At 36.0% G+C, this 26,807-nt stretch overlaps 1 protein-coding gene across 4 annotated transcripts in view; it reads left to right on the top strand.

Annotated features, from left to right (window-relative positions):
• The window catches only part of DIAPH3 (diaphanous related formin 3), a 210,119-nt gene that overhangs the window by 129,792 nt on the left and 53,520 nt on the right, over positions 1 to 26,807 (top strand). For all 4 annotated transcript variants that reach the window (XM_048295463.1, XM_048295462.1, XM_048295461.1 and 1 more), the window contains 4 exons: positions 2,639 to 2,803; positions 6,743 to 6,878; positions 23,689 to 23,784; positions 24,213 to 24,272. In XM_048295463.1, coding sequence (XP_048151420.1) covers positions 2,639 to 2,803; positions 6,743 to 6,878; positions 23,689 to 23,784; positions 24,213 to 24,272 — 457 coding nt within the window. The remainder of the gene's footprint in view (positions 1 to 2,638; positions 2,804 to 6,742; positions 6,879 to 23,688; positions 23,785 to 24,212; positions 24,273 to 26,807) is intronic.

The raw sequence follows: 26,807 nt of genomic DNA, 5'->3' as shown, positions 1-26,807 counted from the left end.
TACTGTACTTTGTGTTTAAAATTATGCATCAGATATTCAAGGGGGGGTCAGTTTTTAACAGTATAAAATTAACCAGCTTATATGGACTCTTTTAGCATAGCTGTAATTTAGCTGTGTCTTGAAGAATATCAGAAATTTTCTCTCACCTCCCCTGCTCCCCAAGTTTTCTTTTCAGGATACTGTCTGGAATTTACAAGATGAAGTCTACATTTTACTGATAATTTCATCCTTTTTTTTGGTTGTTTTTCTTCCTAGAAAACTGGAAAATACTGGAATGTTTAATATTTGGCATTTATACATAGAGACAGCAAAACCAATTTATCTGATTTTCCTTTACCCTTCACTCTGTGGAAATAAGCAGCCTCATAATTGCAAAAAACTATTTTTTAGTAAGATCTGTTAATAATCTAAGAATCACAAATAATAAGTATCCTAAATTTTAGGATCAAAAGTAAACCAGATGTAGGAATTCTTTTTTCTAGTTTCAGTCCTTTTTTATTGTTTTGGTTTGTTTGCGTTTTTGTGAACTGGTGACATTTTTTTTGATGGTCTTAGCTTGTGTTTTGTCATGTCTTGTTTCTCATAATCCTTTTTTATATAGTCCTTGTGCAGCATTTAAAGACAAACCTCTCATCAACTTTCTTCGCTTTCCTACCAATAGCTTTTTAAGAGTTTTAATAATTTTTAATAATCTCAGATCTAAAGATCAGTTTTCTGTGTGCTATGCTCATCTTGGGAGCTAAGTAAAGGAGATTGAAACTGATGCAGAAGAAAAGAAGGCTGGCAACATCAATTCTCTTTGGGCTGTTCCCAGCCAGTCAGCACAGGCAGTCTGAAGCTGCTTACGAGCTGCATCTTGTGAAGTTACTAAAAGCATGAAAAGAAGCTTGTACTGGCACAAGAGCCATGTTGAGAAAGTCTGAATTTAGGTGGTTGAGGGGTGATGGAAGATGTGTCTTTTTAAATTGTTGAAATCTTGACTTTTGTTAGTTCTTTTTTACAAGACTGTCATAGTGGAGGCTGTTCTGCACTTACAGATTCAGCTAGTATCCACTAGTGACTAATTAGAATATTGTGAAAGTGCATTATTTCTCCCTTCCTGCACATATCTGAGGTCATTATTGTGTGAATTTCTGGCCTGGATTTTAAATCACAAAAAGAAAACCATGAACTTCTTACTTGCTATTTTAAAAGCGGCCGTAACAAACCAGAAGGGCACTTAATAGTGAAACTGGAATGGAATTCAGCCTCTAAACAAAACTAAGAGGAGTGCATTGCAAAAAACCTGAAGAGTGAAAACAGTCATCCAGCAGTAAATTGTTAATAGGTACTGGTCACTAGTGGAGTTCCCCAGGGCTCAGTATTGGGGCCTGTCCTGTTCAGCATCTTTATTGATGGTCTGGACAACGGGATTGAGTGCACCCTGAAGCAAGTTTGCGAAGGACACCAAGTTGGGTGGGAGTGTTCATCTGCTGGTGATAGAAAGGCTCTGCAGAGGGATCTGTGCAGCCTGGGTCAATGGACAGAGGCCAGTGATGTGAGGTTTATTAAGAAAAAGTGCCAGGTCCTCTGCTATTCTGTTGGTCTAGATTTTCGTGCACTTGATTAAAAATTCTGTGCTTCATAAAATGACCATAGTGTATTTAATCTGTGATAGAAAGTGTACAAATGCAGTAAATCCTCTTTTGCAGTAGTTGAGGTAGACAATTGAGAGTAAAGATAAAATGGCTATTTCTTGTCTTTTGTAGTGTGTACTACAGCACGAAAACAATGGAACATAAATATTTGTTTAGCTACCATTCCATTAAAGTACATACATCCTGAAGTTGCTCAACATAAGGAAATGTCTATGTAGAGTATTTTGTCTTTGAGCTTCTTTGGCAAACTACATTTTTGGAAGTCCTGAATAAACATAGGGGTTTTTATTTCATTTGTGTTATGCAGTGTTTTGATGCTGTTTATAAACGGTTTATCTTTTATATAAATAGTTTTATTGTTTTCACCTCTAATTTAATTAAGTTGTATTGACATTGTAAATAGCCTTAGAAAAAGCATAAATACCTGATGCAGCCTCTGGGAACATAAGTAAATGCATTGCTGTTATGATGAAGTTTTTTATCTTTCGTGGTTTTTACTTTTAATACTGTTTATCAATATTTCTATTTTTACTCTAATTTTAGTAGGAACTAAGGTATTTATTGATAAAGTATTCAGGTTAATTATTGGTATCTGTACCTAAATTCCATGGAATTTATAATTTATATACCTAGGCGTTTAGCTGCAATAAGGAGACAGTGATACTAGATAAACTACATGGGTGCTTGAAGTAAGATTAGTTACATACATTTCATTTCCATTTCATTTCATTTCATTTCATTTCATTTCATAAGAAATTATTTAGTAATTGAATAATCTTTAAATTTAAAGTGGTTGAGATATTTTGATGAAAATCCCTGAACTCATTCAGAGGCCTAGTTTACACAGTAAATGCTAGGAATTATATACAACATGGAAGGAATTTTTTTGGTCCTTATTTGATGAAACAAAAAATATGTATGGCACACAAATCAATGTTAAGTAAAAGCAGTGTGTTTGACTGGATTCACTGAGTATTCTTGCAGCCTTAACAGCAGTGTACAGCTTCCTAGTTCATGCCAAAGAAGATTTTCAGAAACTTTCACGGATGCATGAGAACATGGAAAAACTCTATCAGAACGTGATGGGGTATTATGCCATTGACCTGAAGAAAGTTTCAGTGGAGGAATTTTTAACGGACTTAAACAACTTCAGGATCATGTTCATGGTACAATATGTTTATTTTATGCCTAATGTTTCTTAGAAGTTATATTTTGTAGCCTTATCTGTATGAATGAATTTGGATAATAAGCTGATTTGTGTCACATCTGGCTTCTTATGATTACATGGCTTAACTTACTACTACACTCCTGCAGGAATATTGTATGAGCATGAGTTTTGTGACAAAATCTAGAGGAGTGATCCAACTAATGCCTATAGGTCTGTAGAAAGAGTCACTTAGTCATTTTGCCACCTATTCCTCATTGCAGCCTGACACTTATCATTACAACACACTTATTTAGGTTTCTTGCATGTTTCCCAGTCTTGTTTGGTTTTACTTGGTTGGTTGGGTTTTTTAATGATTTCAGACAGGTCTGAAGATATAGGTAGAGAAAATTACTTCTTTCACAGATACTGAGAAACACTTTGAAATTTGTATGTCCATCAGTTGTGAGGAAAGGACTTAAACTGGAACCCATATTTAGCAACCATTTGGAACATGTAATGATTACTAAGCCTGTGCTACTTCAGAGTTTAACAACTAAAAGCCTAGAAATTATTCAATTTCAATAATTTTGCTTGGCAAGTTACATATGCCAGATTTTTCAACAGGGGCATTGATTGTGTTTTCCTAACTTCATCAGTGCCTAATATGAAACTCAGTAGTCTGATTTTAAAATTAATAAATATTACAAAATATTTGTATTACTTTAATTTCTGATGTTTAAACCATACCTCCCATGTAAATGTTGTAGAATTCTAAATGCTTAGGTTCACGTTGAGTTGGAGGCTCTAAGGAAGTGGTTGTGCTTTGCATTAATTTTCCCATATTTCTTCTCTGTGTCTGTAAAATTAGCACTGATGCTAGCCTCTACTTCACAGCAGTGTCATAAAGATAATTAATGCTTCAAAACAGGTATTATTGATGAGCATGATAGAAGAAACCTTGAGGAAAATTAATAATTCTGTCTTGCAGAGCACAGTTTGAAGGCTATATAAAAAAGTTGTGTAGGTAAGGCATGAAACCGCCTATCACTCAATGACGCTAACCAAAATCTTGAGTAGTTGCTCAGTTTTGAGGCTTTTCAGAAAAGATTTTTGAGATGCCTAGCGTGAGACAAATGAGCTGATTTTCAGGATTGTTTAGTATTGGTCTTGATTACTGACAGAAACTGAAGGTGATTGTTATCTTGGAAAATTTACAAGTTCAGAAGGCTTGTAAATTTAGTGCTGAAAAGTCATTGGATTATTAAGAAGCTCAAACTAAAAGACCACTCATTACCAGTAGGTGTGGGAGATTGAATTCAGTCAACTTGTTGTTGTGCAAAGTTGATGATCTACATGAAGTATTTTCCCACTTATAATTTTTTTTTTTTTAATTCTTAATTAATGAAAAGGTATTAAAAAGTTTAAAAAATCCCTGTGTTTAAATCTGGAGCCCTAGACTTCAGTTTCATAGCTAACTTTGAACTGCACTTCATATTTCAGTGTTAACTTGATAGCTGTGACAACTATTATTTGCACTTTGTGAGCACCAAATTTAGAGTACAGTTACTTAGCCAGATCCAGAAAAAAGGGGTGAAGCATCTTGCCTTCAGCTTCTGAAGCCAAATTCCTGGTACACTCAGTGGAACATCTTAGGTATCGGATATGTCTGTTAATCTCCCTCTGTACTTTCACAGCATCATGGGTAGTGCTAACAAGCTCATTCCTTTCCTTGGAAGGGTAGTTTTCATGTTGAAGAAATTGTCTAATGGTTAGAATTTTCATCCAGTTGTAGGAAAGGGAGCGAAGACACCGTGAGGCAACAGCTCTTCTGTCCAAGAGTAGGCTAATCTGGCTAATCATAGGGTATAGAAACCCCTTGCTCCTATCGGCACTAGGTTGCTCTGCAGCAGAGACATAACTTCAAGAACCCGAAGAAGAGCAACCAAGTGTTCCCTAGACTCTATTTTTCCTTTATATGATGCAAATACTTAAATGAAAATTAGAAATGACCCTGGAAATCACAAGAGAAAACCCAAGAATGCCTCCCTCTTGCAAAATCTAGGTCTTGGCATTTCACTTATCTTTCATGTTGAAAACACATGGGACATGTAGGATAGAATTTGGCCTTAGGGCATATCTGTATGTGAGTTTGAGTGTCTAATCTTGTGTTTTAGTCAAGGGAGATGCATATTTAATTCATTTAATTCATTTAAGAATTTGGAGAGCTGCCTACCTGATGTCTCAAAGGAGACAGAAGAACAGAGGCACCTAGTATCCTGGAGAAGTGTCTTAAATAGTACCCAAGACATCATCAGCCTGAAATTTTTAAGCTGTGACATCGAATTTGTGGAAAATCACTTTCCTGTTACAAAAAGGCTGAGGGCAAGGTGTGATACTCCAAAGCATCCAATCCACACTTCATCTGAAGGTGTGAGCTATTAAGTCAGGCCCACTAGTTCAGTGTGATTGGAGAGAATAGACATCTACATTTGAATGACTTCGGTCAGAGGCTGAGTCCTATTGATACTATTTTTGGGGAAATAGTAGGTGCAAAGTAGAAATTTCCTTGGTCACTCTGTTAGGAAAGTGTGTAATTTCTGCCAGTATTGTACTTGTCAAGTACCAAGTCCCATTTGGATTGTATCCAGTAGTTTATTCTACAGAATGCCCAGTCTGAAAATCAGCAAATAATTTGTTAAAATTAATTCAATCAAAAACTTTAGCATTTTGTAGGAAGCTTCTACCCTCTTCCCCATGTATCAAATTTCACAGAGGTGACTTTGGAGTAGTCACTGTGAAAGTACAGTTTTGCTTTGTATAAACAATCCATTTCATTGTTGTTTTTTCATGATGGAAAGTTTATTCTTCTTCAGTTATCCAAGACAAGTATTTCTTCACAAGCTTTATGTGGTATTTTTCTTTCCCCTTCTTTTGGTCACTCTCTATGGCAGTGATGCTGCAAACAGTGCCTGTGCAAATATTGCTGTAATCCACATTCATCTGTACTATATAAAACTTGTCAGTCCATTTTTTTTTTCAGTGCAGCCTGGATATTTTCCTGCTAACAACATTAATTATCCCTGCAAACTTGCAGCTTTTGCCTCAGACCTTGTGAAGATGTTAGCCATTATGTAAGAGGGGACACCTTGATATATTAGGAAGGACAGGGTTTTGTGTAACTGTGTTCTTAAAAAGGAAACCTTCTGCGATGAAGAATAGGTGCACTTTACATTTAATGCAAATGTAAATTCTCAGAGAACTGAGAATTTACCACCATACATAGCTAACACTAAAATAATGAAAATGTAATCCTAAAATACTTTTCTTAAAAATGTATGGAATGTGATACAGTTCTTTTGCTTAATGTCTGAGTATGCAAAATTTTTATTTCAAAACTCTGAAACTCATTGTTCTGTTTTAGCTTCATTGGAAATTTTGGAGTGCATATTTATAATTCAAAATAAATAATATTGTACGGATATTAACCAGAAGAAAAGAATTTATGAACCTAATGAAATAATGCATGTCTTGATAAGAATAAGAAAAATGCAACACTGTTACCCAGGCGGCATTGTTTTGCTTGGTGTAGTGGCAGCATGAGAAAGAAGAAAGTGTTGAAATTATTTTAGAACTACAAATGTTAACATACTATTTTGTAGAACAAGGTGGTTTAGACATTTTGAATTCTTCCTACATTAACATATATTCTTAAGGTGTATTTCTTGCTGAATTTATAATCCTCATTTGGGGGCAATTAATATGCTTTTAAGGTATTTATTCTGAATTTGCTTACTCTTCTGAATAAAATGTACAAAATATGGAATGTAAAATACTTACTTGATTTGATAAATTAAGGTTAGGGGATATGGTTTGAAAGCTTTTTTCCTTTTTTTTTAAGGTTCAGCTTTGTTTTTGCTAAGACTTCCATTTTAATGGAACTCTCTTACTTTTTTAATAGCAAGCAGTAAAAGAAAATATGAGAAGAAGGGAAGCAGAAGAAAAACAGAGACGTGCTAAAATAGCTAAGGAGAAGGCAGAAAAAGAAAAGCTAGAGAGGCAACAAAAGAAAAAACGCTTGTTAGAAATGAAAACAGGTAAGTGATGTAGAAAACACATTTTACCAAGCATTTTACTGGAAATAAAGCTGCTATTTTTTCATTATCTAAATGTGCTATGAGAAAAAAAACAAAATACATAAATGACTTTTCACTGATTAAAGTTTTCAACAAAGATGTTTTTAAATTTGGGGTTTTTTTAATGAACTTTCCTAATTGCTTGGGGGTTTGAGTTATAAAATAACTCAAATTGCTGCTTTTTGGAATATATTGAACCTTGTGTGACCAAGTGTAAGTTCAGTTATGCTCAGAACCCCTTATGTTACTTGAGAAAAGACATTTTCCAAATCAGAAAGCCATTTTCTTTAACTAAGGTTATATACCCATTTTTGTTCTTTTATAAGACTAAGCCCTTCCTGAGGTACTTTGTATTTTTCTGTCAGTTGTTATTTCAACAGGTCCCTATTGAAACCCCTCAGAAACCCCTTCAGCCATGTATTTTAAAAGTTACTGGTGCGATATTGTCTTTTGTACAAAAGAGATGGCAGATGCTGAGTTCTCTGTTACTAAGAGAGGTGTCTGATGCTCCTCTATACACCTGTATTTTATCCTAGACTGAGCTTCTCTAGTCCTTCAGAGTGATACATGACTTACTGTGTAAATTGCCATGACCTACTCCTTTTTTTTCTGAGCAGATCTTGTTTAACAGTTCCCTGTCTAAATCCTGTTTGGCACCTTTGGTATAAATGATTATCTGTCTCTCCCAGTTTTCACTAACAGCCAGAGTAGGTGTGTTTAGTTTCAGAGATGCTTCAGACCAAAAGTCTTTGATTTATTTTTATAAGACTATCCATATTTTGAGGTGTGAGTCTAAAGCTTTCTCATAAGGTGGGAAATCAGGCAGCTGCTCTCTGAACACAGCATTTCTAATTCTTTAGGACAATTCAAGACCCAATCAGAAAACCACCAGCGACAATCTTTTCAAAGCTCGCAGAATTTAGAGGAGGCTGCAGAAGACTAGGAAGGGGTAAAAGTGGTGTCTGTATTTATGCATGGTTGGAAGTGTTTCAAAAGAGATTTCTCTCAGACACGTTGTATGTATGACTGATAGCATTTTGGATGGAAAATTGATAGTCTTTTAGTCAAAGCTAAAGCTACTCTTAAGTCCTGTTCCTCATAATGTCATATTCAGGCTTCCCAGAATACAAGTGCAAATACTGGCGACTTACATGTTGAATACACTTGTATGTAGGCCTCTGGTAGTGAACCCTGCCACTTCAGCTAATGTGGCAGGGAACTAAGTACTTGTCCTCTCCTTGTCTTTAAGTAGCCTGGGGTTTTCATATCATGTGAGTGTATAGAAAGATATTTCTTGGCTTGTGACTCACTTAAGGTTCAGTTTGGAATGACTGATCTAAACAGCAGATAGTAAAAGATAATGTTAGGATCACCTCAAGCTATAAATGTTTTGAGTCTTATATTCACTAAATTGGCCACTGATGAGTTGTAAGGTAACTTGTGCCTGTTTGCAACATATTTTTAAGTCTACTAGAAAACTCTAATTCTGGGAGTGGAAGGGAAAGCACGTGGTGTAGATTTGTTTGTCAGGGAGGACAACAACAAATATGTGAAAAGTGGGGTTGTTTGTTTTAGTTTTTAATGATGATAATTGTTATTGTTATTTTGACAGTCTTACCAAAATTGTATTTACAGTATATTATTGGAGGCATAATGTTGCTCTGATTTTTTGGAGTTACATAAACAATCAAAAGAACATTTTTTTTTCATTTCCTCTCTTTTTTTCCTAGCTATAATTTGTTCATCTAAAGGCTGTCTTCTCATTAAAAATCTGTTAATCAGTCACAAAATGCTTACATCTGATCTGCTCAAAAATTCATAATCAGGTCCTCTGTGTCAAAATGCCAAAACACTCTTACCTAGAGTGTGACTGTGGAGTAACTGATTTTTGCTGCATATTATTTCTTTAGATGGTGACTAGATCAGATGTTAGATTTGTAGGAACATTATTTCAAATGTTGCTTGAATAAAACTCATTGATATCACCAATCCAGAAGTTATTTTTGGGATTTCAAAGAGGTGCATACTTGGAAGAAGAGAAGAAGTGAGAATATATATGCTAAATAGTTCTTGAATATATTTTTTTTCTCGGTGGATAGATCATAGTGTACTCTACATCTGGACTCTTTTTTTTTTTTTTTTGAGTAACATGGCTTTTTAGCTGAAAATTATTTGAAGATTAGGAATGGCTGTGTATTGCTGTACTATGTGCTAGTTTGCAGTTTCTTAACTATTTCCCTTAAACTTCTTTTTAAAAACTCTAAGAATCAGCAACAGCAATAAAAAATCAAAACAAACTAACAAACAAAAACAAAAAAAAAAGAATCCAATCCCACTTTACCGGGCTGACAGTCATTAACAGCACTGGTTTTGCTATTGTCTTACCCTTGTGCATTATTTGTCACTATCACTATAATTAGTTCTTAGTACTAATCAATCACTACCTCTGCATAGTCAGTCTTAACATCTGTGTCCTAAATTTAATGTCAATATAAAATCCCATGGAGTTGATACAGCAGTGTTAGTGATGGTGGCTACTAATGATGGTCCTAGTTGACAAGCTGACATACAGAAATTTGAGAGGTTTTCTGCAAGGAAAGCTAGAACAGAAATGGATAGTTTTTTTCTATTCTACCATCTCTCTTTCCTTCCCCTTGCACCATTTGAGACCCTATTGTTTTATAAAATGGATGCATTTCTAGATCGTTCCAATCCTCTTGTTTATCCCTAGGTTAGAGGACGTAAAATGCTTCAGGGTGTGTTAATTCCCCAGGCCACACCAGTGCTTTTGATTTTCTCTTGCTTAGCTGCTGCTTCTTTTCTTAAGGTAAAAGCAATCTTTTCACAGTGCTTGAGGTTGTGCTTTTTTTCAGTGACTGTTAATTAGCCATTAGTGATTACTTTATTATTCTGGAGCTTCTCTTTTAGCCTGTACTCCATACCTTTCAAGACCTGAGCTGCTATCCAGTGCTTAAACAGGATTTGTATCATCATCCTAAGCTTGTCTTGTTAACCACTGGTCTCATTTACAACACAGACATTTAACCTGCCCCAGATTCTTCTTTGGTCTTGAAGTCCTTTTCTTTGGGTTTCTTCTTTCATCTGCTTTTGGAAGCTATTTGAAGAGCAGGGTTTTGTTGCATATCATTCTACCTTTGGCTGCACAAGGTGGAGGAAACTGTGATTCAATTGTTTGCATAAAAGTAACCTACATAATACTGCAGAAGTTTTCAGTTATTTGGGGGGTGTTTGGTGACTTTTTTTTGCATTGATGAAAACTTAATATAGAATCATAGAATAATAGAATGCTAAGGGGTTGAAATGGACAATAAATCCCCAACCCCTCTGCCATGTGCAGGGACACTTACATCATAAAGAAATATGTAACAAACCACAAATTTTATTAAAATATACCCAAATATGTTACTCAAGTCAATAAGTTGCATATAGCATGTTAGGACTGTATTTATACCAGTTTTGAATGAACTACAACAAAAAAAATGAACACCACAAAGGTCATAATAACCCAAAACTAAAATGAATCTGGATTTAAGGTAACTCCCGAGTTTTAGTTTAAATTAATTTCTTCAGCATGAAAACAATAATTTCATTAGTAGTAACACATTTATAGCAAACATGAGTTCCAAGGTAGTCCTATAATGTATCAGCCTTCTCACAAACTATAATAATCTTTCTTATCCTGTGTTGTGTCTTTGATATATAGGTGACAACTGAGTCATCTAGATCACAGGTATGCTCTGTCATCCATACCTCTATATCAGGCTGCTTTTGCAATACCGTTGCACCAAATTGTGCAATACCGTTGCAATACTGTTGCAACCAATTAAGTTGATATCCTCATTTTCTAAAATTAAATAAATATATGTACTTCGTGATAAGTCTTCATAAAGTTTTAAATTCAATTTTTTTATATCTCAGATACAAATATATCAATATTTTATCGTTTGTGAGGTGTGTAGTGTTTTATGAATATGCAGTACAGCATGTTTTAGAAAAACCTTAACATTTTAGGTAGGCTTTACATTATAAATTTTGACCTCTGCTAATAAGAGCATAGATTTCTATATGAAATAATTTTATTTGCTCTCTTGCAAATTGTTTTTGAGATTTGGACCTGAACCAATGTCAGATTTACACACACCTCTAAACTGTAGTTTGCTGAAAGTCTCTACTTTATGTCTCAGCAACACCTACATGTCCTAGGGGTCACAGCTCAAATAGTTCACTGATAAAAAAGGCTGCAAGTCTTCAGTTTGTGCAGTAAAAGTATCAGCTTGATATTTTCCTTTCAGCTCCATCCCAACTTGAAAAGTAAGTGGAATTCAGTAAACATGTTGACTAAGTAGTGAGTGATACTTAGCATTTTGAAATTTATGTTAATAAAAGCTGTCCTCTAAATACTTTCTGGACTACAAATTTTTATTAATCATGAGATACTTTACTTGCTTTTGTGAAGCCAGATCAAACTATCACACCCTATCCTTCCAAAGGATAGCCAGTAAAAGGGGATCTTTATGTAAATGTCACTTGTCTGCATATTATTAACATTCAAATACATACTTTCTCATGCTGTTCAGATTCTTAGTAGAAGCACACAAATCAATTATTTTGATCTTATCAGAGTGTAAAGAATTCTATAGCTGAGATAATAGCAGCTAAATTTATTGTAATATAATTGAGAACTCCATCATTGTGGCATCTTCATTGTGTCTTACTTTGAGTGTTAAGTAACAAGCCACTTTTATCAGTGGTTATTTACAAAGATTGCCCTTTTCTTGCATAAAAGCAGTGAAGTAATGCCAAAATGGAACATCGAATTTCCAATATAGAATATTGTTTTCAGTTATGTCATTCAGTTTCATTTGTATCATACTGATCTGGTTTTAAATAAGTTTTAGTTCATTTAAACAGTTATGACCTTCTTTGCAGTCAATTTTGCGGCGTTTATTTTTGCCGAGGTTTTATATTGTTTATCTGGTTTTGGAAAAATACCCCCCACATTCCTGTGTCACAAACTTGCTAAGAGCATTTTAGGCTTTGGTTCTTCAAATATTTACTACTTTATTATTGTCTGCTAAATTGAGCAATATGAATATTTTCATTAGTTCTATAGTGTTCTGCAAAACAAAAGGACACCGTGAATCCCAGTAGTAATAATTTAAACAATGAAAGTAGTAAATGTAATTCGGTAATTAAAGTTCAGATTCCAACAGATAAAATGCTTGCCTTTGAAATAAATTTTAAAATCCCCAAAGCTATTTGTATTAGTAGGTACGCTCAAAGACCCTACTTTGCCTGCTTAGATCACGTTTGTAAGGCTTCCATTTTATTAATTTATTCTCCCTGGGGTAAGAGATTCAATACTTCTCAGGAGTATTCCTTTCCTCTGAGGGCAGTGAAGGACTGCAAAAGTCACTCTAATGACATCATTAGTTTCTAACATATGTTGGTAATGTGTTGTTTTAAAATGTCTGCTGGGCTAATATCCTGAAAAAATATAGATTTTTGGACAACAGTAGGTATATTACTAGCTTTTGGGAATTTAGTAATATGTTTCATTCAACTAAATTTACTGTAAAGGGGACAAAAGATCTGACAATGATATATATGAAGAAGTCCTAAAGATATAATATTAATATCCAGCAAGCATTTTGTGTAAGTTGTTTTCTCCAGGGAGTTTCCACTTTTGGAATTTCAAGTGCTCCACTCAAGTCAGTTCCTCCCTGGTGCTGATAACTTTTTCTTGTTGTTTCCTGATTGCCTCCACTTATCCTCAAATTGGACCCTCTTCACCAAGAGGATTCCTGAGGTCATCTTCTGTTATTTGAATTCATTCTTAAGAATCAGTTTTATTAGGAGGCCAGTGGGAAATAGCTCTTTTCCATAGCTGTGAGGAGTGTAATCTCTTCCTCTTCTGTTAAATTACAATGGCAGAAGGAACTCTGAGACCTCTTAGAGTTGCTTACTCAGTACTTACTCACATTAACACTTACTGGAAATTGGTATTAAGCCCATTACGAGTTTGGAGAGTAGATCTAATTTTTGCATAATGTCTGTTTACAAAAAGAGAAGAAAGTCATACATATGAGAAAGGAGATGTCACTTGATATTTCTCTAAGTATGGAGGTTGTTTTTCAGCTACAATTGTATTGTTTTGACAGTAAAGTATAAATCTGGGTAAATTACCGAGAACAGATGTTCCCTCAAGAATAATTGGCACATTCATGCTTGAAAAAGGTTCCAGAGAATGACAAAACACAGGTATGTTTAATCAAAAAAACCTAAAAGACTCAATGTGATACATCTGATGTAAAACATCTGAAGCCACAGCAAAAGATGAGATACAGCAAAACCTTACCTGTTCACAGAGTTGGATGTTTTTAGTGCAAAAAACTAGGACTAATTTGAATGTATATTAATTTAAATCAACAACTAGCAGTCACAGGTTATGCTCTAACAAGGTGTCAAAGGTGCTAAGTTTTCTGGAACGTGGAGGTTCATGCCCTTATTTGCAGCCCATGGACTCAGAATGCAGCAGATGCTATTAGTTTGTACTATGTAGTAGCTCCAAAAGAGCTAGTTGTTTGGAAGAAACAATTATTTTCCTTCTGAAAATTTTACTTAGAAGTGGACTCTTTGGAGATAGCAACTGAAAAACGTTTGTGAAACTGAGGTTTACACAAAGTCCAGGGAAAAATAAATAGCAGCTGTATTTGGAAGAGAGAAAAATAATCAGAACGAACAGAGCCGTCGAAAAAATTATGGGTCAATAAAATGTTGTCTGTAGATGAATATTCTCATAAGGCTTGCTTTATATGTTATAGCAGTAAAATTTGTAAACAAATGTGAAAACAATGCTGCAAACTTAAAATGGCATTACCATGAAAAGCAATTACAATCTCTGGAGACATCTTTGGGATTAGGAGCTCTAACATTTATACAGATAGTCGGTTTTGATTTGAGTAGGCATTTCCTACTCCAAATACTACCTCACATTTCTGCAAGGAGGTAGACATCAGAGTCCTCTAAACTCTCACTGCTGCTGTGTGATGCTTTTATTCTCTCTGTTTTTTTTCTGTATCATCAAAAGTTTCTTCTCTTAAGTTGCAGAGGAAGGGAGGAATAAATATCCCTACCAAAGCACTGGAGGATATGCTTTATTTTTACTTTCCTCAGTCCAAGGTTGTAAAAGAGCCAAGAACCTCCTCTGTAATTGTTGGAAAGCTAGCTCATGGGAAGGTCATGTCTCTGACTCTTCCTTCAAACTGAGTCTGCGGCTGCTTCTATTTCTATGCTGTTTGCATTGACGCTTATCTTCACTCAGCACTACCTCAGCGGTTGTACAGAAGTACAGTGTTGTTACTGCATACCAAAATATTCTTGCTCTGAAGCTTGCTGACAAAAATTACTTGATTTCTCTGGCAGCTTCTCTCTATTGAAGGCTACTAAATTCAAATACAAAGTCTTGAATCATGAACAGCTGGAGACCAAGAGAGCATTCTAGAAATGTAATGATATATTTATCCTGTCCTTTGTATAGATGTTTGCTATTGGCTACTAGTGCACAAAGGATGCAGGGGTAGGTGGGCTGTTGATCTGATTTTCCTGGGTATTCTTAGGCGTTTATAGCTCCCCAACCTAAGACCAAAGGGTCTTTCCCACCCCAAGCTGTCCAGAAGTTTTCCTTAGAGTAAGCTCAGTCATGTAATCCAGTCAGAACTTTATCACTTCACTGGTGAAAAATTATTTAATTTGAAAATTTCCTTGAGCGCCTCATCTCTGTAGTACATCTTTCAATATGAGTCATCATTGTGTTTATTTTCTAATTTATTGTCTGTTTATAAATTTAAATGGAAATAGTACTGTGCTAAATAAGCTCCTTCAGAGGCGCACAGTAACCAAGAGACAAGATGTTCATATATACCCACACAGGTGTTTTGTGTTCAGCTCCATATCTTCTTTTAAGAAGTTATGTTCAATTAAGAATGCTCCTATAGTTGTTCTTACTGCTTTCTAAATGAAATTGTAATTAATTAATCTCAATAATAGATATTTGTATTTTTTCCCTCTGTGAAAAAAAATGAATGAAAATGTTGTATTTTCTATTTTTGTTTTACCTCTGTCTCGCGAGTTCTTTTACTCAGAGTTCGGATTAAAACACAGGAGACGCAGGGTTCTTCTTCTAATTGATGTTTATTATTTCTTATCTATAGCACCGCTGCATGGGATATGCCTCTAAGTTAACAAGGTGGAAATTGCCCCCGAGTGCTACCTTCCAAGGTCTTTTAAAGTCCAATCTATCCAATTAGGGAATGCCAACTAATTTATTTCTACTTATAATCCAGTAACTAAACATTTATGATCTGCACTGCAGGTTTTTTGAACCAGTACCAGAACACCCAGATTTGTGAAGAAGAAGGAGGAAAGAAAAAGAACTAATCCACACTCAAAATCTTTTCTCCATATTGTTGCTATATCCCATAAACCTAATTTTTCTACATCTCTACATATCCCACCCAGTGATATAACTTTAATTACACAGCAATAATCTCAGTGCTATCACATAATTTGAGAAGTTTTTCCCAAGGCCTCAGGTCAGATGCAGTGTGCTTTTGAGGATCATTGCCTGTCAGCATTGAAAGACTGAAATTATCTGAACCCAGGGTTCCAACATGAAAATACTAGTTTTTGGCTAGTTTAGAAGGCAGATTGATTGTATTCCTGTCAGTGTCATTGGAGACATATGGATACATAAAGAAAATGAGAAACTCATTAATAGTAAAACGTGTTGACTGACTTTTTCATATGCAAACAATAGTTCTTGCTATTAGCTGTCCTTTCAAATCATAGCCTTAGATATCTGAGTGCTTAAGGCTGATCTGTTTTAGTTATAAATGGTTAAATACAACTAAAAGAAACTTAGCATTGTTCTCAATTTAGCAGGCTTTTTTTCCCACTAAAAAGGCACGGCATCCCAAGTGAATAGGAAAAGGGCTATAAAAGGATTGAGTCTTCAAACTGGCTTTTAAAAGTATTATCAGGTAATGCAATATAAAATGCATTACTAGAATATCCTGTATTGTTGAGTTGGTGAGAGAGTAGGTGTGTATGCAAAATTCAGTGGACTTCAGTGAAAAGGTAACCTCTTTGTAATCAGTTTGTGCTCTTTGCCTACTGTTCACTCTGGGCATCTCTAAGATTAATCTGGCACAGTCACCTTTACACCACACACAGTTCCCCACCGGTGTTTATATATATAAGATCCCCCGGAGCCTTCCCTTTTTAGGCTGAATGGTCCTAGCTCTCTCAGCGTGTTCTCATATGAGAGGTGCTCTAATCCCTTTGGCATCTTCGTGGCCCTTGAGTTTGCTTGGATATGTTTGTGTCTCTGTTGTACAGGGGCATCCAGAGCTGGACTCAGCACTGCAGGTAAGTCTCACCAGTGCTGAGTAGAGGGGAAGGATGCCCTCCTGTGACCTGCTGGTAATGCTTTTCTTTGGTTATCTTTGCCACAGAGGCACAATACTGACTCATGATCAATATGTTGTTCACCAGAATCCCCAATTATTTTTTTTAAAGATGCTTTCCAGCCAGTTAGTCCCCCACCTGTGCTTCTGTATGAGGTTTCACCTCACCACATACAGATCTCTTGTTGGATTTCATTAGGATGCTTATGTGCCAATTTCCCCAACTTTTCAAGGTTCTTCTGAATGGCAGCACAATCATCTGTTGGGTCAGCCATTATTTTGAATTTTGCACCATGTTCAAACTCGATCAGAGTGTACCCTATTCCATCATTCAAGTCATGAAGGAAGGTGTAATAAGTATTATCCCCAGTATCTAGTCCTGGGGATATACCACTTCAAAGGCTTGGCATTCTGTTCATTCTTTTATAAGTCCGGTTTACCTGGATCTGTCTCAGAAACACTTGTTCTTCCAGTAATTTTACTGGATCTGGCACCAATATAAATAAAACTGGATAGTCTCTGTGAAAAACTCTGTGAGTTTAGTGGCTTTTTTCTGTTGTCATAGAAAGAAGGGAGTTACAGACTCACAATGAACATCAGAAATGTTTTAGTAACATTTTTATTAAAAAGCTCAATATTAAGATGATTTCACTCTTAGTCCCATTACTTAAATAGGAAATTGTGATCCAGCTGAGATGGAGAAATTGGTACCTTACACCACGGAAGTATTTTTGTATCTCTGGTACAGAACCACCTCTTACCACAGCTTACCTTTTGGTTTTTTGGTATGAGCTATCTTAAATTAAATTGGTTTAGATAACAATTTTAATTTCAACAGCTGATTTAAAAGGGACTGCTGTCTTTCAGAGTTCATGAAGGGTGGAGTTTTAGTTTGAATTTAACTTGTTTTAAGCTCTATGGAGCTTGGGGTCCTCTTTGTTCATATGCTTAGAGTCAAAATGTATCTATTTCTAAACCATAAAAGCACTTTAGGAAAGCTCAACAATGGACCGATTTATCAAGAGCAAACAGGATGGCATGAAACCTACTCTTCTCAGCTAGATTTACGGAGTGGGTTCATCAGCCATTAGGAGAAATCATACCTTTTTTAGAGTATACTTGCCAAGGGCTCTGAAGCACTATCAAAGGCTTTCTACTTTGTGTTGGGCATAAGTAAGAAATGTAACTCTTCCGGTACTGGACTAGAGTGTTGATGTGAAATATGAGGCATGTGCACGTGTTTTATTTTTGGGAAGGGTTGTTATGTGTCTTTTGCCTGAAGTCACTGAAAATAGTGATATTTTTCTGAAGTTGGATTTAATACTTCTAAATCTAAAAGGAGCTGTCCCTTCAGCCAGTCCATCCAAGGCACACTTGGCATCTGTTTCTGCTTTGTAACTGTACATTGGAAATTTTCTTGCTGTATTACAAGGTTCTTCCAAAATTATATCAATGTCAAAGGAACCCCTTTGTTCTGGGTTGCATAGTCCTGTGCTGGCTGGCAGTGTCCTGGGGACTGTGCAAGACTGCTGCTTGCTCCGAGTCCGGGCAGAGGAGTCCATTCCCGGGCGTGCGGGGGAGACGGGCAAAGCCTTAGCTCAGGTTCACCTCACACCCCGCTGGCTGATGCACGCAAGGAGGAAAGATAAAACGCAGAAGCTCCACGTGGGGGAAGAGAGGTTTGATCCAGGGTCTGCGTGGAGAGTGCCAGAGAGCCCTCGTGGGGCCGGGGACCGCAGTTTGTACCCCGGCCAAACGGGCATGGAAAACATACAGTAACCAATAGCACATCTGCCAGGGGGTGTTAGCGGGGCAGGGAGAGGGGGTTACAGCCAGTGGAGGATGGGGTGGGTGGGCAGGGGTAACAGAGACCAATCAGCACAGCCTCCAGCATCTCCCAGCCACTTCAGGGGTCTTGGGCTGGGCAAGCAGCTGGACATGGGGGAAGGGAGACTTGCAGCCAAAGGTAAGGCATGGATTTATGTATTTCTCCCAGCCTTATGAATGCTCAGGGCTTTTGGGGCTGGCCCTGGGTCGTGGTTCTAGTTTGTGCACTGTTATTGAAAATCAGACTGATAGTCATGTATTCCTTAACTCACCTGTCAATTAAGATTATCTGGTTGCTGCTATGGCTTTTACCAGAAAAAGTTCAAAGCCTTAGAACAAGTTCAAGTTGCAGTCTATATATCCTGTTCATTTTCTGGACAAAGTTGGACTTACCATCCACCCACAATTTCTTTGTAAAATTGTATCTGGATGTCATTGGAATGAAGAGTGGTAGTTTAGGTAGTCATTGCTAAACACGTTACATTAAAATATTAAGGTTGCTTTATATTTTTATGTTTACAATGTAAAAGCCTTCAAAAAGACTTCTGCCCTGATTATATGTATGGCTGCAAGATCTAGAAGTTGTTCATGTCAGCACTGTGAATACTTCACAGAATTTGGCTGCCTTACACTCTGAGACTGAAAAGATGGAACCCACATCCAAAACATTGGAGCTCACTGCTGCACTCATGGCTTAAATGATCTTCCTCTTTGTGACCTGCTGTTCTGCTTACTGGAGCCTAAATCATTCAAGACTACAGCATGGCTAAAGCTTTCCTCTTGTGATTTTGTTCAGAGAATGTTCAAATTTTACTCAGATGGAGACCTCTAGTCAGCTGAGCAGTGCTTTGTAGGCTGTACTAGTCAAAATCAATCCTTCTACAAACAAATATAAAGGACTTTTCATGATGCCTTTAAAGTAAAGATACAACATTAATAAAGTTAAAATATGTAATTTTCTTTTTTTCTTCCTTGTGAAAATAGTCTGGAAACATCTCAGCTGTCACTGTCCCAAGCCTGGTTAATTATTTGCCTCTGAAAGTTTTGTACATAAATGGACAAGACATGATGGAGCTAAACCTGGAAGGAGACTTACATTTTAGTCAGTCAAAAACTGGGTACAGTATATCCAATGTGAATTATGTCCTGAGCTGAAGAGGGAAAAAAAAAAGCAGTTTGTATTCTAGCAAACAAGAGTAAAAAAGTATCAATTCTGGTACTTCCTGAATTGAGAGCAAGTCTTAATTCTTGAGATGAGGAAAACAAATCTGATGGCTTCAGCACTCCAGGTTTGTTGTTAAATTATATAAAAGCTTGAGTGCTGGCTTGGAGTTACATCAAAGATGATACAAATATAATTAAACTTGGCTGTCCAGATAACTTCAGAAGTAGCCCTTGAGGTTTTGCAGCCTTTTCCTTCTGTTACAGCTATGAAATCTATAGGGTCTCTTTTTAAGGTATATATTTGTCCAAGTTGTGTGGTTTTAGTTTCACATGAAACTTAGTGTGTGGATTTAGGAGCTGGTCCTTCTCGTTACAGTATAGCAAAAAGCTGTATGTAGATGCCATAAATAGAGGCAGGTGGAAGATGGTTGTCAAAGCTCCTGTAGCTAAATCTCTTTAAGTGTACAGAATGAGCAAGCAACATCAACAGAAACCATGCTAAAGAATCCCTAGTTTGCCTTTTCTGAAACTTCTGAGTATTGTCTTTTGTGAGAGGAGTAGCTGAATAGAGCTTTGATTCTGTGTAAGAGGAAACAGGCATGTTATTATGTTTTCTTCTGCTAAAGTGAACTTTTGGAGTCCTAGTGTTCTGTGATTTATTTTATATTGGAGAGGTTCAGGGGAACTGTAAAAATGAAACATTTTTCTTTCAAAATAATCTTGTTACAGCACTCTTTTTATAAAACCATATTGCTAATGATACTTGTGATTCTATCATATCAGTGGACTACTGCTCCTGGAATTATGGTATATATAATTTGTTCTTTAATAAGTACATAAAACGCAGGTGTCACTACTAACTTCAGTATCTGTTGCTGTCATTTTAAGACATTATAATGTACATGTAAAGCTAATGATACTCAGTGCACTAGAAGAGAAGGGTCTTCAATATTCTTAACATTTTAAAAGATGTAATTATGAAATTAGGTAGCTTATATCTGACTTAGCACTGAAATGTCAAGGGCAAGACTCACTGGCTACTTTGGGAAGTTTACTTCTCCTTTAGATGGTATTTAAAATACAGTTGTATGAGTTTTAATTAGGTATGATATTAAAAAGTGTTTAAATCTTCTATTCTGCAATTGAGGGAAAAGAGATCATTTAAATCATAAAAGGATATTTTTCTCAAAGGAATTACTGTGGACTATGTAGCTATCTGCAAGCCAACTACAATTCCTAGTTCCATGATGTCAAAAGATTCATGCACTTGACTAATTAGGAATCCAGTTGGGACTGGTGCCAGTCATCTGCAACAGCTTGTGAAAGCCGATTTAAAGGTCCCATAGGACCTGTTAATATTGAACAGGATTTGTGACTCCTGTACTATCATGGTAGGAATGTTGTATACAGCTCTCCCAAGGTAATTCAAAAGATTTCTCAAATACTGCATGGTAGATTCTCATTTCTTAATCTTCCCATCATAGACACTTGAACAACATTATTAATGGTGTGGGTACTGATAGTTACCAGCGTAACTTGATAGAAGTTGTCACAGTCAGCTGCTGATGTAGGTATCAGAAACCAGAATTTGGAGCCTACTGAAGTTGTAGGAGTTTGAAAACCAGGCTTTCTACATGTTTTGGGTACAAAGATTGTTAACTATGGATGTTTTTATTTGCAGTGGTTAGCTTGTTTCAATACATCCATGTATACAGGACAACTGTTAGAGGAGTTTTTTAATTCAAGTTTCAATCTACTAAAATTTATTCTTCTAATACTGTTTTGCATGTCAGTGGATGCACTAATCTGTAATCCACTTTGTGCCTACCAGAATATTTCAGATAAGTGTGAAAAACAGATAGTACCCATAAAAATGTTACAGCTTTACTACAAGAAGTTCTGGTTTTGCAATATTTCTGTTTCATTATTTTAAATCTTTTTTTTAAATTTATTTGATGAGCCTTTTTATAGTAACCAGGATTTTTTTATTACTGAAGGTTGTTAAGTTTTTGAAATGACTGTGAAATCCGCAGTAGTCTTGGACAGACTTAAGAGGAAACAGATGATGTGCTGAAATAGCATTGAAAATTTTCCTGTTATTCCTACTTCATAAAAAAAAAACCAACTTATGAACTCTTTTCCATAGATGTTAATGGTATCATTTTGGTGACTGATACTATTCAATCTTTTTTGAATTGCTGTTATCCAAAATGTTTATAAGCTTTCCTCCTGCATTCATGTTCCTTAATGTAACTAATGACTTGGCTCAAAATTTCTTCAGGCATCACATAGGTTTGAAACTATTCACTGACTATATTCATTCCAGACATTAGTATCTTAGAGAATTGCACGACATCCGATGGAGAAAGGAAAGTTAAACAACTAACAAAAACCCCCCAACCAAACCAACAAGAAAAAAAATCACCAAAAAAAAAAAAACAAACAAACCCACAAAGCAAAAAAAAACTAACCAAAAACCAAACCTGAACAAACGAATAGGAAGCTGAAGGCATAGTCTGAGTAATTTTTTTATAAGGTATGTTCCAAGTAATAATAATAGCTGTGATAGTCCCTTAGTCATAAGAGAGCAAACTTCAGTGTAATAAAGCATGTTATACCAAACACAAAGCAAAGAGCAAAAACATTCTGTATTTCAGTCTTCATGTTTATTCTATACCTGCCATATATACAAATGTTAGGCAAAATTATGATTTATTTGCTAATTTTCAGTTATTGGGTTTTGTGTATAGTACTTCTGTCTGAGGTTGAACACTAGTCTGGTACTACAGAGTATAGAGAAAAGAGAAGAACTAAAGGTTACTGTTTCCTGGATAAAAAGCTGGCTGGATGGCTGAGCCCAAAGAGTGGTAGTGAGCAGAGTTACATCCAGCTGATGGCTGGCCATGAGTAGCCTTCCAGAGGGCTCAGTGGTGAGCCCTGTCCTGTTTAGTATCTTTGTCAATAACTGAGTGCCCCCTCAGTCAGTTTGCAGATGACACCAAGCTCGGTGACAAGTGTTGAATTTCTGGAGGGCAGAAAGGCTCTGCAGAAGGATCTGAACAAGATGGATCACTGAGCTGAGGCCAGTTGTATGAGGTTCAACAAAGCCAAGTGCTGGGTCCTGGATGTGGGTCACTGCAACTCCCTGCAACACTACAGGCTGGAGACAGAGTGGCTGGAAAGCTGCCCAGTGGAAAAGGCCCTGGGCTTGCTGGTTGACAGCGGATAAACATGAGCCAGCTGTGCTCAGGTGGCCAAGAAGGCCAATGGTATCCTGGCCTGTATCAGCAATGGTGTGGCCAGCAGGACCAGGGCAGTGATTGTCCTCCTGTACTTGGCATCTTGTTATATGCACCAGGTACTTTAGATCCTGATTTGCATATTCACTGTCAGCAGTACTTGCTGACTCTATCCAAGATGTGTCTTGAGCTAGGGAGTTTTGTGCAGTGGGGTGTAATGAGATTTCTGTCATGGAATTCTTTATTCCTCTGTGGAGATTTTTTGTTGTATAGTTAATCCCTGGAATTCTGTTCTTTGTCCTCCCATGCATACATACAATGGGGTAACAAGATTCAAAAATCTAACACTTTCTGATGTGTTTATTTAAGGAAGATTGTTTAATACTTGCATTTGGTTATCATCTCAGAGTAACGTTCATAATTCTTTTGGGGGTTATTATACACATGGGTATAATATTAGGCATTATAAGCATGTAATTTGATAAACAGAATTTTCCTGAACTACATCAATTATTTAATATTGGCCAGAGGTTATTAAATGTGAATGGAAAATGGCTTTTGATTAAAGCTACCTATGGATATCACTGTATCCTATCCGGTCCAGTATTGTTCACTCAGCTTCCTGCTGAGAAACAATTTCAACTTTATACAACAATAACTGAATGATCTTTTGTCTAATGTAGCAAATCATATAAGGGACAGCTCTTGAAAGCTGACATGAGACTGATTATTTGCAGTTGTAGAAGGGTACTGAAATGAAAATATGAGTGAAATGACATTTCACTTAAAACTGTGCTTGACTTTCTGTATAGAGAAAGAGGAATGTGAAATGAGCGGAATAAAATTTGGCCTAGTTCAATCTGTAGAAGACTGAATCTGTTGTGGTTAATTACAAGAGAGCAATTTGTAAATATTAAAGCACTGGTCAAATTTTGAAATAAATAGTTTTAATAATACCATTGGTATCCATTATTATTGGTTTTTGTCGGTATTATTCTTTATGCTTTGATATTGCTATGGTAACCTAGAGGGTTTCTTCTTTCTCCTTTACAGAAGGTGAGGAGACTGGAGTGATGGATAGCCTGTTGGAGGCCTTGCAGTCAGGTGCAGCTTTTAGAGACCGAAGGAAAAGGACACCAAGGTCGAAAGGTGAATATTCTATTTTAGATTTTATTTTCCAGAGAAAGTTAAAAGCATTATGGGTCCAGTGCTCTAGAATTTAAATACTGTCATGTTTATTTTGTTCATGCAATGACTGTTTTCAGGGGTGTTCAGACTGTTGCTTATGTCAGTAAGACTGGAAATTAATGTACTGAACTTACTATAGCCTGATCATTATGACAAGACTTTTCAATACAGCCACATGTACTTTAACTTTTTAGGGTTTGTAGTTGTATGGTGGAAGTAAAAGCTATCTTGCTTCATAGGTGAGTCTGAGTCAAATTATTTCTCTGGTATATAACTGTCATTTAGTCCAAGAAATACTTAACTTCTAAATGGTTCTGCTTTGTAATGTTGTAATACTCTGGTAGCTTTCAAACAGGTGTTTTATTTCCATTGTTTCTTTGCTTTTGCAGACATACCGCAAAATCTCAGTCCAGCCACACAGCGGCCTGTGCTGAAAGCTTGTAACCATGGTAATGAACCATATTCATGAATTGCATGCACTTCTTAGCTTAGCTTATGTAGTTGATCTGTGCTTTCAAGACTGCTGTGATTATTTTTTCAGTTTTGTACGTTAGTGGAGTACTAAACCATATCAGAACTTGCTTTTTAAGAATCGTCTGAATATCACATCCTGAAACTATACTTACTGATTACTCTGCAAAGCTCTTCTATCATTTGTGGGATTTTCAGTTATTTAAATTTTGATTATGTTTTTAAACTGTAGCACTTTTATAAGCCTTAAGAATTATTATGCAGTTTTTTTAGGGCTTATGGAACTGTAGTAGAAAGCAGAGATTGTGTAATGTTCTAAGTGTCACTAAGTGCTTATTATACTGAATCAGAGAACTTTTGACATTCATTCTGTGTTTCATTCTCTTGGTTTTCTTGATGCTATAGCTGGAATGGTTTAAGCTATCATTTACCAGTATAGTTCCAAAGGGGTGTTGTACCAACAAAGTTATAGTAAATGTTTATTTGTAAACTGCTGAACTATCTCACGGTAATCAGTAGGACTTGTTATACAAGAAAAGTTACAATGCAGGTGTGGGTGCCTGTTAACTTTGTTAGGTAGACAATCTACAGAATATTACTATATTAGCTGTGTTTTAATTAAGCTTCAGGAGTCCAGAGTGACTCAGTTGCTCATGACTAGTGGTCTCAGGAAAAAGTTTATATTTCTAGTGCCTCTGTTAAAGAGAAATTTTAAATAGGGGAAAAAAAATCTTCTTTCTTAGTTTTTAAAGCAGAACGCATTGGTTTTTGATATTTAAATGCACTGTGGGTTTTATAAAGCATATGTCATAAAATTGATTATATTAATTATACCTCATGTTTATTTTTCTAAGTGACTGTAGCACAAAAAAACCCCAAAACCATTGAATTTGGCATTATAAACACAAAATTGAAGAAAATAGAGCTGGAAGGACAGTTTGTAGATAATTACAGAAACTGGATCAAAGAGAAATCAAGTATGTTTGACAGGTACCTGTCTAGCACATAACATATTGATATTTCAGTAATGACTATAGACCACATCTGGATTTATCCTGTAAGTGTTTCTGCTTGTATGAGCAGCTGTATTGAATACTGCTTCTTATCAGCACATTCCATCTAGGTAGCTGTCTGTGGACAGACTGTAGTTTCCAGTTTTCAAACTAACTGCCTTTGGTCAAATATTATGTCCATGTTTCCGATTAAAATCAAAACAACAAAAACAAACAAACACAACTCACCAAAATTTTAATGCTGAAAAATCTTAGTCTAAACATGGATAGATTTGTACATCAGATGGATGTAATTGGTGCTAAAGTTTGAAGTTCAGATATCTAATTTGGGGAGAAGAGTAAAAGTAAATGCTTGGATTTTTTGTTCTTTTTACCAAAGTAATTTTTTCCATAGAGCATTTTGAGACACTCTAATTCTAAGACATTTTAAAATGAATTCAGCATTTCTTTCATCTGTCTTGTTAGCTCAAGAACAGGATAGTAAAGCTCTGAGCTTGCTTTTAAGGAATTCATTAGCATGTTTTTGATTTGTTGACACTTGTCACAATATCTACATGTTGCATCTTCCTATCTTGAGCCAAACAGAGCACTAAACCTGGTGTAGATTATGGTGAGTTCAAAGCCTTTTTTTTCTTTTTAGTAGAAGTGTATGGTCACTTAGGTTACATACTGTCTAGAATGAATGCTATACCCTGAGTGTCAAAGTCAATTTTGGGTAGTAATAGTAACCTTAATGAAGTTAATGTGGTCAGTCAAGACAGGAATTATTATAAAGTTTCTTTCATTTTCTGTTTCCTAGTTCAACATTGTATATGTTAGTATTTTTCTCTGTATCATTTTTTCTTGCACTTTATATCTGATATATAGATACTCAATAGCCTATTCTTTCTATGTGTATAATAAGTGATGAATGCTCTATATAATGGTCGATTACACATACACCATACAAGCAAAAAGTCTGTGACTTCAGCCAACTTCAGAAAAACTGGGATATGTCATTAGACAGAAGTATTGGCTTGGTTTTTCGTTATTTTTTTCCCAACCTAAAACTTCAAATGGATGCCAAATTTCATATCATGGAAAAAAAGCCACTGTCTTACTGTAAGGCTAAAATATGTGGAGATTGCTGAAGTCCTTAAGTAGCAATTCAAGCACTTTCCTGTTTGCTTCTCTGCTGGTTTTCGTTGGTTTGGTTACTGTTTATTCCGCTGAGACTAACAGATTCACTTAATGTAGATATACTCTATTAATGCACACTGCAGATTCATACCTAGGATTCATCATGCAGTCAAAAACAATTACAAGCCATGACTTGAAATGTCTGTCCTGAATCCTTTAGAGTGTAGTAATCTCTGTTGGGCAGATGCCATCAACATTAGATAACTAATCTCTTCTGTTTCAAAACACAACCAACGAAATTAATAAGATCTAGTTTACTCTTTATGATTAAAGATATTTCTCTTTAAAAAGTGGAGGCCAAATCAGACCCAAGCATAAGTA

The sequence above is a fragment of the Corvus hawaiiensis genome, chromosome 2 (genome assembly GCF_020740725.1).
Source record: "Corvus hawaiiensis isolate bCorHaw1 chromosome 2, bCorHaw1.pri.cur, whole genome shotgun sequence".
NCBI classification, from domain to species: Eukaryota; Metazoa; Chordata; class Aves; order Passeriformes; family Corvidae; genus Corvus; species Corvus hawaiiensis.
This window is presented reverse-complemented; position numbering and strand designations above follow the sequence as displayed.